The sequence below is a fragment of the Tupaia chinensis genome, unplaced genomic scaffold (assembly GCF_000334495.1).
Source record: "Tupaia chinensis unplaced genomic scaffold, TupChi_1.0 Scaffold000596_2, whole genome shotgun sequence".
NCBI lineage: Eukaryota > Metazoa > Chordata > Mammalia > Scandentia > Tupaiidae > Tupaia > Tupaia belangeri.
In genome coordinates, this window is record NW_006160113.1 from 60,101 (window position 1) to 74,947 (window position 14,847).

The 14,847-nt window shown below is 40.1% G+C and overlaps 2 protein-coding genes across 2 annotated transcripts; one reads left to right on the forward strand and one right to left on the reverse strand.

Annotated features, from left to right (window-relative positions):
• The first annotated feature begins 327 nt into the window (after positions 1-327).
• LOC102474446 (olfactory receptor 2W3) lies at positions 328-1,297 on the forward strand. The gene is made up of 2 exons (XM_014591543.1): positions 328-414; positions 455-1,297. Exons 1-2 carry the CDS (start codon positions 328-330, stop codon positions 1,295-1,297), a joined length of 930 nt encoding a protein of 309 aa, XP_014447029.1.
• Positions 1,298-9,480: 8,183 nt separating this feature from the next.
• LOC102474873 (olfactory receptor 2T27) lies at positions 9,481-10,576 on the reverse strand. Its single transcript, XM_006158412.1, has one exon. The coding sequence runs from the start codon at positions 10,574-10,576 to the stop codon at positions 9,644-9,646; it is 933 nt and encodes a 310-aa protein (XP_006158474.1). The 3' UTR covers positions 9,481-9,643.
• Between the last annotated feature and the right edge of the window lie 4,271 nt (positions 10,577-14,847).

Below are 14,847 nucleotides of genomic sequence, written 5' to 3' on the forward strand. Positions count from 1 at the left end.
TTAAAATTTGAAAGATAGTTTCACATTCAAAAGATATTTTCTATTTTTGGGAAAACATACCCAACATATGTGTTGAATTCATGTATTTTTAAAATTAAACTATTTTTATATTTAAATTTGAACAAAATCATATTTAGATTTTGTGTTTTGTTCGAAAAACTTTTTCACCTCCAAATTATACATTTTCAACCCAATTATGTCTGTTATTAATGTATTAATCTATGGACCCACACACTATTAGAACTTTCAAATACTGTTAGCATGATGGTGGCGAGAGCGGCTTGAGTGACTTTCTCCCCAATATCCTATTCTCCTAGCGCAGTAGAGATGGAGGGCAACCACAGCGCCCACGGGGCCTTCATCCTTCTGGGGTTCTCCGACCGCCCCCATCTGGAAAGGATCCTCTTCGTGGTCATCCTGGTGGCCTCACTCCTGGGTCATCCTGGTGGCCTACCTCCTGACCCTTGTGGGCAACACCACCATCATCCTGGTGTCCCGGCTGGACCCTCACCTGCACACCCCCATGTACTTCTTCCTCACGCACCTGTCCTTCCTGGACCTCAGCTTCACCACCAGCTCCATCCCCCAGCTGCTCTACAACCTGGCGGGGCACGACAAGACCATCAGCTACGCGGGCTGCGCGGTCCAGCTCTGCTTGTCCCTGGGTCTCGGCGGCGTGGAGTGCCTGCTCCTGGCAGTCATGGCGTACGACCGCTTCGTGGCCGTCTGCAAGCCCCTGCATTACATGGTGATTATGCATCCACAGCTCTGTCTGGGCTTGGTGTCTCTTGCTTGGGGCTGTGGGGTGGCCAACTCTTTGATTATGTCTCCCATGACCTTGTGGCTACCCCGCTGTGGGCACCGCAAGGTGGACCACTTCCTGTGTGAGATGCCGGCCCTCATCCGGCTGGCTTGCGTCAACACTGCCGTGGTGGAGGGCATCGCCTTCATCCTGGCTGTGGGCATCGTGCTGTCGCCCCTGGCGTTCATCCTGGTGTCCTACGGCTACATCGTGAGGGCCGTCTTGAGTATCCAGTCATCCTCAGGAAGGCACAAAGTGTTCAACACCTGCGGCTCCCACCTCACTGTGGTCTCGCTGTTCTACGGGAACATCATCTACATGTACATGCAGCCAGGAGCCAGCGCCTCCCAGGACCAGGGCAAGCTCCTCACCCTCTTCTACAACATCGTCACCCCGCTCCTCAACCCCCTCATCTACACCCTCAGGAACAAAGAGGTGAAGGGGGCCCTGAGAAGACTGATTTGGGGAAATTTACATTTAAGAAAAACTATATAACTAAAGAAAAGACTGGGCCTCCTGCTTATGTTAAACCATAAGAAACAAGGGGAAAACCAGCCAGGTGGCATCGTGGTGGCCAGGCCGGGTCTCGTGTGACTGTGTGGTTTGACAGCCAGGTGGCATCGTGGTTGCCGTGGCTGGGTCCCCTATGACTGTAAGGTTTGAGTCCTGGACCAGGTGGCATGAAAAACATGCTGGGCAGGACCAGCAGTTGGCACAATGGTTACATTGCTGGACTCCTAAGTAGTTGGCCATGGTTGGAGTCCCAGATCTGATGACTTAAAACTCACACCAGGCAAATGTGCGTGCGTGCCTAAAATCCCAAGAGGAGAATGAGAAGAAGGAATTGCAGCATGACCAGCCCTCCTGGGAGGTGATTTTTCACTTTCTGCTTCTCTCTCTCTCTGTCTGTCTGTCTGTCTCTCTTGTGAGTGCACACACGCTATAGCAAAAATCTCTGTAAAAAACAAATAAATAAAAATGAAGAAAAACACACTGGCCATATGTGCATTTGTGCCCCAAATTCTGAGAGGATGGAGAAGGGGCCATCTCTCAAGGGGATGCTTTCCCATTTTCTCAATCTCTGTTTCTCTCTCTCTCTCTTGGCCATTATTGACCTATAAGCTGATGCACAAGTATCTAAGTGATTCACATACTGTTCTAAAAAGGTAGAGATGATGAGGAAAGTCACATTTCCTGTCAGTCTGGAAAGAGAGTAAGAAGAATTGGAATTTCTTTTATCACACTTTCTAAGGTCTAATATCATGTATCAGGCTTGTTTTACACACCACCAAAAACTAGGATTCAAACCATGGCCAGTCATGTGGGGTATGGTGTACTATGCATAACACTTAACCACTGTATTTCAGGCTCATCCAGTCTATTTATTGTTTTTAAGGTATATTTGCAGATGTGTGAAGTACTACCACAGTCCAATTGTAGAACATTTAATCACCCCAGTTAATACCCTGTACCCACTAGCAGTCACTCCCTGCCTCCCTTCATCAACACATGCAGTCACTCTCCCTTTTTTCAGTGGTCATCCGTATGTCAATGATGTGGTTCCTCATTGTGGTGTTGATTTGTGTTTTCCTGACTAACGGTATTGCACATCTTTATGTGTTTATTGATCCATTTGTATCTTTTCTTTGGAGAACTGTCTACCCATATCTTTTGCCTATGTTTTAGTTGAATTATCTTTTGATTATTGTATTGTTAGAGTTCCTTACATATTTGGGTTACAAGCCACTTATCACATGTATGATTTGGAAATATTTTCTCCCATTCTGAGAGTTGCCTTTTCATTTGTTCCAACAGAGTCTTGACACTGTGGTCTACCTCTCAGCTTCAGACAGCCCCAGATCATGAGCATGCACACACACCTGACATTCTCAAGGAAGTCTTATCTGGACTCCTCCCATGTAGATTATCCTCATAGAGAGTTGCTTTTTACCCCTGGCCCCCATTTTTGTATTCTATTGGTCTCATGTACTAATTAATAAAATAAGTCAAGCACTAAACCAATCTTTATTTCCTAAGACAAAAATATAACTGTCAGCCATTCACATGCTTTTTTTAGTGAGGGTGGGTGGGAGAAGATTTTTCTATAGGGCACATGTGCTCTCCAGAAAGACAGACAGACACAGAGAGACAGAAAGTGAGAAATCACCCCCCCCCAGAGGGAATGGCCATGCCACAATCCCTTTTCCTCCAGTCTCCTCTTGGGACCTTGGGCATGCACACACATGCACCCAGCATGAGTTTAAGCCACCGGATCTGAGACTCAAACTGTGGTTGACTACATGGGAGTCCAGCAATGTAGCCATTATGCCATCTGCTGATACCCACTTTTAGTAAGTGGGTACCTGGACCCTTTGCCCGTTTTAAAATTGAGTTTATGTATTTATTTTTGCCTTTGCGCTGTTTTAGTTTTTGCATAGGTTGGATATTAGCCCATTATTAGAGGTATGACTTGCAAATAGTTTCTTCCAATCTGTGAGTTCCTTCTTTGTGCTTTTGATTATTTCCTTTGCTGTGAAAAAACTTTTTAGTTTGATGCAATCCCATTTGTATATTTCTGCTTTTTTATTGCCTCTATTTTGGGGTCATAGTCCAATAATCTTTTTCTAGAACAATATTGTGGAACTTTCTTCCTAAGTCTTATTCTAGCAGTTTGACAATTTCAGGTCTTATATTTAAGTTACTAATTCATTTTTAGTTGGTTCTTCAATATAGGGTAAGATAAGGATCCAAATTCACTCTTTTGCATGTGGGTATCTATTTTTCACAACATCATTTTGTTGGAGATGTTGTTGCTACAAGGCATATACATTGGCCCCAATATCTCTCACTTGAGAAACAGTGCGAGAGAGAGAGATGGGGAAAGAGAGGAGAAAGCACCCTCCATGGGGAATGGTCATGCCACAAACCCTTCTCCTCCATATTTCTCTTCTTTTGGGATGTTGGACATGCTTGCACATACCTGAAATGCCTCCCAAACTGCAGGATCTGGGACTCAATCCACGCCATTGACCAAACACAATTCAGCTTTTTTAACCACCAGGTCTCCAGAGCTGACTCACAACATCATTTATTAACTAGACTGCTAATTTCCCATTGTGTATTCTTGTCATTGTTTTTGACAATCTGAACATAAATGCATGGCTTTATTTGGGGGCTCTATATCCTATTGAGTTGATTTATGGATCTATTTTTGTCCCAGTACCATGCTCTTTTGATTACTATAGCTTTGTTCTATATTTTGAAACCCAATAGTATGATTCAATCTGCTTTATTTATATATTTACTTTTTTGCTCATTGCTTTGGCTATTTAGTTTTATTTGTGGATCAAAACAATTTTATGATTGGTTTTTATATTCCATGATAAATTATATTTAAATTTTGATAGGAATTGCATTGAATTTGTAAGTTTTTTGCTTAGTATGGACATATTAACAGCATTAATTCTTCCAACTTATGAACAAAAACTTTTTTTTATTGTGCCATCTTTAATTTCTTTTATCAGTGTTTTACAGTCTTTAGTGTGTAGCTCTTTCAACTGTTTGGTTAAATTTAGGTTTTGGTGTTACATTATTATAGATGTGATTTTACAAAACTTTATTTTTGGATAGTATGCTGTTAGTTGATTTTTTTTTTCTGTTAGTTGATTTTTGTATGTTCATTTTGTATCTTCAGATATTGTATTGTATTGCATTGTTTTACTGAGTTCTAATTGTTGTTTTTTGGTGTAGTGTTTAGTGTTTTCTCTAAAAAAGATCATGTCAGGACCAGCAGTGGTGCAATGGTTATGTTATTGAACTCTCATGTAGTTGACCATGGTTTGAGTCCTAGACCTAGTGGCTTAAAACTCACTCCAGGCACATGTGCGGGCATGCCCAAAATCCTGAGAGGAGAATAGAGGAGAAGAAATTGAGGCATGGCCATCCCCCCTGAGGGAGGGTGATTTCTTACTTTCCATCTCTTTGTCTTCAGCAAGCATTTGCACCCTTTGACAAAAAGATCATGCCATCAACTAATAGAAACAAATTCACTTATATTTTCTAGGGTGTGGAGTTATTATTATTTTTTCCTTGACGAATGGCTCTGGCTAGAAAGTTCAGTGCTATGTTTTATTTTTGACTTTAGAGGAGAAGTCATGCATTTTCCACCACGTATTACAACGTTAGCTTTGTACTTGTCATGGGCGACCTTTATTGTGTAATGGTATCTTCTCTCTACATTGCATTTCTTGAGCATTTTATCATGAAAAGACGTTAAACGTTATCAAATACTTTTCTGTATATATTGAAGTTATTATATGTAGTTTGTCCTTCATTCGTTATCATGGTGTGTCACATTTATTGATTTGCATATGTTGAAATACCCTCAAATCCCTAGGCTTGATCATGGTGAATAATTCTTTTAATGTGATGTTGAACATGGCATGCTAGTATTCTGTTGAGAATTTTTGCATTGGTATTCATCAGGAATATTAGCCTGTAATTTACTTTCTTGTAGTCCCTTTGGTGTCAAGATAATTCTACTCTCATGAAATAAGTTTGTACTATTCACTCTTTTTCAATTTTTTTGGAGTAATTTGAGAAGGACTGGTAGCATTTGTAGTTTGTTCATGCATTACTTTTGTGACCCAAGTAAAAACCTTCATTAATTTTCCTTTAAACTTCTTATTAGGTAAATCATATATTTTCATTTCATCAGAGTCAACTTCTAGAGATTTATCTTTTTTTTAAATTTGGAAAATATTTCATATCTTTCTTGATTCTTTATTTTGATTTCTAAACATTAGATATGAACTACCTCTATCAATCTTTTTAGTCTGGACTTATATATGAAGAGTCTTTAAAAAATTCAAGGAAAATCCATATTATGAAAACAGTGCATGAGTTTTTGTTTTTCAATTTTTTTTCACCAAAATAAATCCATACATTAAATCAATTTTTCAAAACTTTTTGAAGTTCCTTTAAATGAGATGCCTCTCCCAGTAAGCCTGGCCAGAAATTCTAGGTGCCTCTCCACTCTTTTTGCTTATCCATCCTCTGTATTTTTCTTAGTGACCCCATGTATATTAGGTATTCCAAGTTGTGCTTTCACCTTCACATACATCTTATTGACTAATTTCCTTAGATGCAATTGGAAAAGGTGAAATACGACTTGGGTGTTCCAGTTCCCTCCTTTTGTTGCAAAGAAGCAGACTTCTGGAGTTTATCTCTCCCTCCTTCTGCCCTATTCCAAGGATAATATCCATGGAAGATGCTTCTACTTTCAATCAAACTACTTCCTCTAAATTTAGCTGTTGAAGCCTTGCAAGTTAAAAGTTATCTGTTCTCTTTGGTCTAAGATACTTAGAAATACAGAGCTTAGTTAACGCTCAGAGCTAGATGATTTCAAAGCTAGTACCTGAGTAGGGTCTATAATATTTAGTATGTTTGATGTTTGTAGAAATTGCATTCAGCTAGGGAGAAAGGTGTGGTAAGTACTCACTATCCTTTTCAGGATTTCCAAAGTCAGACAATTTCTTTGCAAGGAGAGTCTGCAGGTCTGACTTTATTACTAGAGCAAGACAGAGCAGAAGGGGCAGCAAGTACCCACTCATTCATTTCAGGTAACCGAGGCATTATAAACACTGTCCTGTGAGAATATGCTGGCTAGGTCTTCTTGCTGAAGTGAACATAGAGAGTACTATCCCTTCTGTTCCAGCTAGAAAAGGTCTCAAAACCTTTATGGGGAAAGATCACACTGCTGTACTTACCACTGAAGCAATCTGGGTAAAAAGAAGCAAGGCGTGTCATTCTTCCCTTCTAGGTTTAAGGAGGTGTATCTTTGATTTGCCACATAAACTCCCAAATGCAGGCTTGCTGAAGGCCAGAGCGCAGGGAGCTGCTGGAAACTTGTGCAGCCAGACCTGTTCCAGAGGCATTGGAAGCCGGGTTCGTCCCAGGCCTGCAGCTGTGGTAGGACTCAGGTGGTTCAACCCCACCTCCCTTGCTCTTTTTCCTTCAGAAAAATCCTCTGGTGCCGAGTCTTTGTCGCTCCTCAAGCAGTGACCCCCACATCAAAATCCCGAGCAAGGTCCATAAAATCTGACCTACCACGAATTGCAGACCCTCGGCGTGTTGCAGACCCTCGGCATATCGCAGACCCTCAGCGTATCACAGACCCTCGGCGTATCGCAGACCCTCAGCATATCGCAGACCCTCGGCATATCGCAGACCCTCGGCCTATCGAAGACCCTCAGCATATCGCAGACCCTCAGCGTGTCGCACACCCTCAGCGTGTCGCACACACTCAGCAGACCCTCAGCGTATTGCACACCCTCGGCGTATCGCAGACCTTCGGTGTGTCACAGACCCTTGGCATGTTGCACACTCTTGGCATGTTGCACACTCGGCGTGTTGCACTCCCTCGGCATATCACAGACCCTCGGTGTGTCACAGACCCTCGGCGTGTCACAGACCCTTGGCGTGTCACAGACCCTCAGCGTATCGCAGGCCCTCAGTGTATTGCAGGCCCTCAGCCTATCATAGACCCTCAGCACACCCTCAGTGTATCACACACCCTCTGTGTATCGTAGACCCTCAGCAGACCCTCAGCATATCACACACCCTCTGTGTATCGTAGACCCTCAGCACACCCTCAGCAGACCCTCAGTGTATTGCACACCCTCAGTGTATCGTAGACCCTCAGCACACCCTCAGTGTATCGCACACCCTCAGTGTATCGTAGACCCTCAGCACACCCTCGGTGTATTGCACACCCTCAGTATCACACTATCACTCAGCACATCGCAGGCCCTCAGCACATCGCAGGTCCTCAGTGTATCGCAGACCCTCAGCGTGTCACATGCCCTCGGTGTGTCGCACCCTTGGCGTGTCACAGACCCTCGGCGTGTCGCACACCCTCGGTGTGTCGCAGACCCTCAGCCTGCAAGGAAGAAGCTAAGGCTGGAGCCTCCTTCCTGCTGTGCTAGTGCATGCACTTCTCCCTTCCTTACCCATTTGCAAGTGGATGTTTCTCCATGTGCAGTGTTTGGCTTTCTCTTGGAGGGAATCAATTCGTGTGCAAGCATTTACTTGCTCTGGGTACATGGATAGTCAGAAGCCTCCTCTTTCGGCATCACTCCACTGTTTTTAATTCTTGTATTCTTTTTGTTCCTTTGACTCAGAAATTTCATATCACCTGCCTTGAGCTTATTGGTTCTCATTTTTAACCAAGTCTGTTGTGGAAGTTCCCTCTAGTCACTGGGTGTGTCCCCGCTTTTATAAATGCAGTACCTCCTCCTTTATAGCTGAGAGGGTCTAAAACCAAGTTGAAGGCTTCCTTCAGGGTCCACAGGCAGGAAATGTAAAGCAAGAGAAGAGAGCTTTAGAAAGATGCATGTAATATGATTTGATTTATACTCAATTAAAATCCAAAACTATACTTTTTGGCATTGTAAATATTAGTAAATCTTTTTTTAAAAAATAAAGAAAACAAATATGATTTAGTATGAGCATTATATGCATGCTCATGGGACTTTTTAAAATCAAAAATAAATATACAAACTATTATGAATATAAAAATTATTCTATTTCTTTTGTGTGTAGGGGGGAGGAGGGTTGCCATAGGGCATTTGTATTCTCCAGAGAGAGACAGAAAGAAATTAAGAAATCACCCCACACGGAGGATGGCCACACTGCAATTGAAAAAAGTAATACAAATTGAAATACATAATGTATGCTAACATTAAATTATAGAAAACTAATGAATAAGTATTTTTCAATTAATTATTAAAGGTATTTTAACCTTCATAAGAAATTATATGTAAAAATATGTAAAAAAAATGAAGACCAGGAAGAATATATAAATAAAAGCCATTTGAAAAAGTCCAAAACAAGACTGTTACCAGAGTGCACTTACACACAGGGCTCACCATCTGTTGAAACTGGCCAAGTGTATATTGCAATAACAAAGAAATTCCTATTGGATACCAACTTAATAAGTAAAATACAGAGCATAAAGCTACATACCCTAAATTTATTGAACTGTTTTGTACACACATTCACTGTATACACACAAATATATACATGTTTTATTTTGTTATGTTTTAAATATACATGACTATTATCTGATAATGTATGAATATCAAGTAAAATGATTTTTTATTATTTTTATTTCAAAACTTAATTGAGAACATTATAAAAATGAGATGCTACACACAAAAATAAATTATAAGGAAACTGAAAAATAAAAATATTTAGATAACTATAGCTAATTAAGTAAAACAACTAAAGTGATTGGGTAAATATTAATAAAAGATACGATTTTGCGTTTCTAGCAATTATAAAAAACAAGAAAAAATCTGTAAATTCCATCATAAAATGGTGATGACAGGGAGCTAAATCCGTGTTGTAGGTCACAACTGAGTAATATATTTAAATATGTAAGTAATATATTTAAGTCTTGAGCAACTTATTACATATTTTTACTTTTAAAATGTTGTTACAATACTCCTACTTAGGAAGAACTAGCATAAGAGTTAATATTGAATAGAACACATTTTTTCCCTTTTCTAATGAAAAAAGGCAGTTGTGGTTTATAATTACTGCAGACTGGCAGATGACTGACAGAACATTTTTAGGAGAACCGGGGATCAGTAAGAAGCCTCAGGAAGGGTGCCGGCCCATGAGCAGTCGCTAAGGCAGGTGAAGGGTGGTCCTAAGGGGGCAGAGAAGTGCAGCGTTTGTTTGTTGTATGTTGTCGATCTCTGCATCACAATAGCTTTCTGCAACAGAGGGCCATGCTTGTCCATCCTCTCCTTGACAGATGTCATGTTTTAAAGACAGCTATCTTCCCAGGAGTTTCCTGAGGGCTCCAGCCACCTGCGCGTTCCTGAGGCTGTAGATGATAGGGTTGAGCATGGGCGTGAGGATCGTGTAGAAGACAGAGACCACTTCGTCCTGCTCCGCGGTGTGATAGGCTTTGGGGAGAAAATACTTGGCGATGGCTGTGCCGTAGAAGAGGGAGACCACGATCATATGGGAAGAACAGGTTGCCAAAGCCTTTTTCATCCCCAGGTTAGATCCTAATCCCAAAACAGTGGAAAGGATCTTCCCGTATGAGGCCACGATGGCAGACATGGGAACAAGGAGGAAGATGACACCACTGACAAAAAGACCATTCTCATAAAGAGATGTGTCCGCGCAAGCCAGTGTCAGGAGAGCGGGGATCTCGCAGAAGAAGTGCTGGATCTCCCGAGACGCACAGTAGGGGAGGGTCAGCGTGTATACCACGTGGACCGCGGCGTTGAGGAGCGCGCTCAGCCAGGTCCCGGTCACCATGAGCGCGCAGATGGCAGGGCGCATGAGCACTGAGTAAGAGAGGGGGCGACAGATGGCCACATAGCGGTCGTAGGCCATGACCGCCAGCAGAAGGCACTCTGCACCCACCAGAGTCATGAAGAGGAAGAGCTGAGCTCCACAACTAACGTAGGAGATGGTGTTCCTTCCAGACAGGAAGTCAATGGCTATCTTGGGTACGAAAGTGGAAATGTACGACAGGTCCATTAAGGACAGCTGGCTCAGAAGGATGTACATCGGCGTGTGCAGGCGAGAGTCCAGCCAAATTAGAATCGTCATCATAAGATTGCCGGCCAGAGCCACGAGGAAAACCAGGAAGATGAGCGTGAAGAGAAGCGCGGGGGCTCTGGCGTGGCGGAACAGCCCCAGCAGAACGAAGTCGAAACCGGTCTCGGCCGACCTGTTGCTCCGTCTTTCCATTTTGTTCAACACGTTGTCCTGGAGCGACCTTCTAAGTATCTTTAGTTCCACTCTCTATCCGACTGGATGCTACCTTCATTTATAAACGTGCCAGTTTTATTTTCTCTCTTATTCTGGATATAGAAAATATGTGTATTTGCTAACACACACACACACACACACACACACACACACACAATGTATGTATTTATGTACTATATTTTGACAATATGAAACTCTATTTTTTAATCACACAATGGTGTCACAACTATTGCAATTTCATTGCATGACAGTTCTACAAATAATTCTCAAGATTCAACACTTACGGTATTTTTGAGAAATGTATTTAAACTCTGAAATGTAACTAAAATTTTTCTTAAAGGTATAAAAATACCTCTTTCTTTATCTATGTCTCTTTCTATGAAAATATCCAGTGCATATACTTAAAGTCATTTTCTGATTTTGCTTAGTCTAATTTCCAAATTTAAGGCTGAATAAATGAGATCACGGTCATAAATAAATAATCTTTTCTATTTCTACATTAAGTGTACTTAGCATTTTGCATTTTGACCATTTTAACAGGTCCTAAGGGATTATCTTCCCTTTTCTCAAAGGCTGACAGATTCTTAGAGGTTGGTCAATGAATACACAGCAAATAATGAAACTGGGACTTTAATCAGATCTGAATGCTTCCAGTTCGCTGCTCTTGCTTCAGCGAGTTACCTAGTGTTTCTAAGACGAATCTCCTAAGATGTTCTTTATTTTGAAATCAAGACTGCCTAAAGTTGCCTTTGCATGTTTTTGATTTGATAGGGAAATAGCTAAGGCCATCGCAGTAGTACAAGAAGCCCAGTATCCCACGGCTTGGGCATTGCCTCATGCTCAGTGCTGACCGCCCCCCCCACACACAGGCTCAACAGAGAACAACCAAACCTGGACGCTGTCACTGGCCATCTGCAGCCCATGGGCATGGTGATATTTTGCATCTGTTCTACCACTCTGGGTGACTCTGGGTAGAAGAAAATACAGCACCAAACATGAAGCAGAAATAATTTAGTCTAAAAGAAAGCAAATACAGAAGTGGGTCATTCTAAGCCAGTGAAACATATGTCAATTAAAGAACGGCCCATGTACTCTACATAGCATAAAGGGATTATACAACAGTAAACTAATGATCAAAACTCTCCCTTTCTATAGTCCAGTGCAAAGTTCTCCCTCCAACAAATACTGTTATTTCAAGTCACCAAACTTTAAGCTAAGACTTTGTCATTTCGAATTACATCCAGCTGGCTGCTCTTGTGCTCACCACCAAGTGCTTGTGTGATTATCCAGGGATACCCCAGCATTTGATCTAGTTGGCCACACCAAAGGGAAAACCCACAGAGAAGGAAATAGAAAAAATTGCAGGCTTTGTTAGTATCAATGTTAATTTATGTCATTCAAATGAGTTCCGCAAGTATTTCATATGCTATTTCCAGAATTTGGTGAATTTTTTTTTCTATGTTCAGCTTTTTTATATGTAAGAAAGACTTCTTAAACATCTGTACAGATGTGACTGCCAATTCATTGAATTGTTTATGGTGTGCTTTTACCTGAAGTGTTGTTATTGATTAAAATTCTAAAGGTCTCAAAGTCCAACCAGTTCTCTCTCAACTATTTATCATTTATATTTTAAATTAATGTTTTAATAAGAATTTATTCACGTGTATATTCATTTATGCTTATACTACCTAGTATTATAAAAAATTCCCCTAATATATCTATTTTCAATATAAATATCTCAAGTCACCATATAATACTTATTTTGATAAATTCAAAATTCTTGCATGGAACATTTTTTAACATTATTCTTAATTTGAATCCTGAGAGACAAATAATAAATCTCATTAGTTGTTTATGTTGCAAGAAATTCAATTATTATACACTGAGAATATAATTTTTTTGTAATTCAAATAGTCATCTAATCCCAGCTTTTCTTCTCTTGTTATTGAAAAATATTTGAAGATTTATGACATTAGACACGTGACAGATATAGAAAAGTGGTATTTGAAAGCTCAATTTTACATTTATTTATGCTGAATTAAAGCTTTGTTCCCCAAATCATTTATTGAACAAGTATTTATTTCCTCCTAAAGTTCTTTGGCACCTATATTAAAAAATCACTTGGCCGTAAATATGTGTATCTATTTCTGGGTTTTCTATTGTTTTCCATTATCATCATCATATTTATTTTTATGTCAGTATTATACATGCTTGCTATGTCTTCATGTGTGAACATTTCTCCCCAGTCCAGTTGATAATACTATGAAGTTATCTTCAACAGATCATACCCCATTTCTTTGTTCCATTAATGCTTTGCCTCTCTATTTTTCTTCTAAATGTCCTTCCTCAGACTCTACTCCTTCACCCACCCTCTTCCCACATTATATCTGGTATTCATAATCATTTACTGTGTTTCTATATCCTTTAGTCATTCAGTTTCAGTCATAGAGTGTGGACACTCGGTATCTATTAAGTGGGGACATACAATATGCTGATTTAAAGATTTGATTGGGAGCATCAGTTGGCGTAATGGCTATCTCGCTAGACTCCCATGTAGTCGACCGTGGTTCAAGTCCTGGACCCAGTGTCTTAAACTTACCCTAGGCACGTGTACATGCATGCCCAAGATCTTGAGAGAATGGAGGAGAAGGGATTGCGGTGTGGTCATCCCCCCTTGGGGGTGATTTCTTACTTTCCTTCTCTCTGTCTCTGTCTTTCTGGTGAGAACACATGCCCTATAGCAAAAACCTCTCAAAAATTTTTTGATTGATTATTTTGAAACTTTGTTTTTGGCTGTGTTAAAGAAGATGATGTTGACTAAGGCGGTCACTCTTTCACAGTACGTCTTGGTCGTCATCATCATGGCTAATATTCGATTCATAATTTTTCTGTGAAATAACCCCTGTTTTCCAGAAATACCAGATGGAAGTCTTACTTTTTATATTCTTCTCACGATATCACCAGTAATCTTTTATAAGAAAGAAAGTGCAACCCAGAAAAATAGCTGGAGCCATTCATCTGACCTTAATGTCTGAGCTATATATTTCCACTGAACCAAGAAGCATACCATTCCACAGAGATTCAGGCCAAATTAAAATTTTGCCTGCAATATCCTCAGAGAAAATGTCCCTTGTTTGTTCCTTTATTAAGGCTGTAGCAAAATAATTCCATTGTCCTTCAAATGCCAAAAGTGAAGATGTCTGTTCCATGGGAAACTGGCAAAGAGAAATATCAGTCATTCACATAATCATCAGCACCACATGGCTCCATCTTGAGAAATCAGCAATTGCAGTACTAAAATCTTAGTTTAGAATTTAATCATAGGGTTCATAATATTTTAGTTACCGCAGATATATTACTTAAATGTTATTTCTTTTTATTTTTCTGTAAAGTCAAATGTTAATGAGATGCATTAATTACCATAAATTTCTAGGAACAGTGCCAAGAGCATAGAAGATATTAAAAGTTTCACCACATGAATTCAACTTTGAGTATAATGAAAGAGTATAATTAGGAGTCTGAATTGACCCATAATGTTTTATTTTACCCGCTGGTATTATCAAACACAAATAAGACACTCGCATAAAGATGAACTTTGAAAAATATGATTTATATGATTTATTTATTTTATTTTAAAATTTTATTTTATTATTTTTACACTTAATCATTGTATGTCTCCACAGTATACACATGAATCTTTCCAGTATGAATACACTGCATATAAGTCCAGTCAAAAACATTACTTTACACATTATTATCAACAGATAATTTTCCACTTATGTGTCTGTTAAATTTTTTTTACCCTTGATTCCCTCTCTCCCATCCACCCCCATTGCCTACCATCTTCCCACACTGTCCAGATGTATCCACAGTTGCTTTCCCTGACTTTATACCTTCCAATCTTTCAGTTTCTGCCATGGAGTGCAGATATTTGGTATGTGTTGACCGGGGACATACAATGCCTTTCTTTCATAGTCTGACTTGCTTCACTTCATTAAATATTGTATATTCATTGACTATCAAATTCCAGAACCTCTTAGTTTTTATGGCTGAGTAGTATTCCATAAAGTATAGGTACCACACTTTTTCAATCCATTCATCTGTTCTTGGGCATTTGGGTTGGTTTCATGTCTTAGCAACTGTGAACAGTACTGCAATAAATGTGCTTTTACGACCGAATGTCCTCCTGTCCATTGGGCAGACACCAAGGAGTGGACTTGCTGAATTGTATGATAGTTTTATGTGTAGGT

Bases quoted from the DNA above. Each gene is read 5' to 3' on its own strand.
- LOC102474446 (XM_014591543.1), top strand. From the start codon at position 328: ATGGAGGGCAACCACAGCGCCCACGGGGCCTTCATCCTTCTGGGGTTC. The intron at 415-454 runs ATCCTGGTGGCC...CTGGTGGCCTAC, and splicing joins AAAGGATCCTCTTCGTGGTC to CTCCTGACCCTTGTGGGCAA.
- LOC102474873 (XM_006158412.1), bottom strand. From the start codon at position 10,576: ATGGAAAGACGGAGCAACAGGTCGGCCGAGACCGGTTTCGACTTCGTT.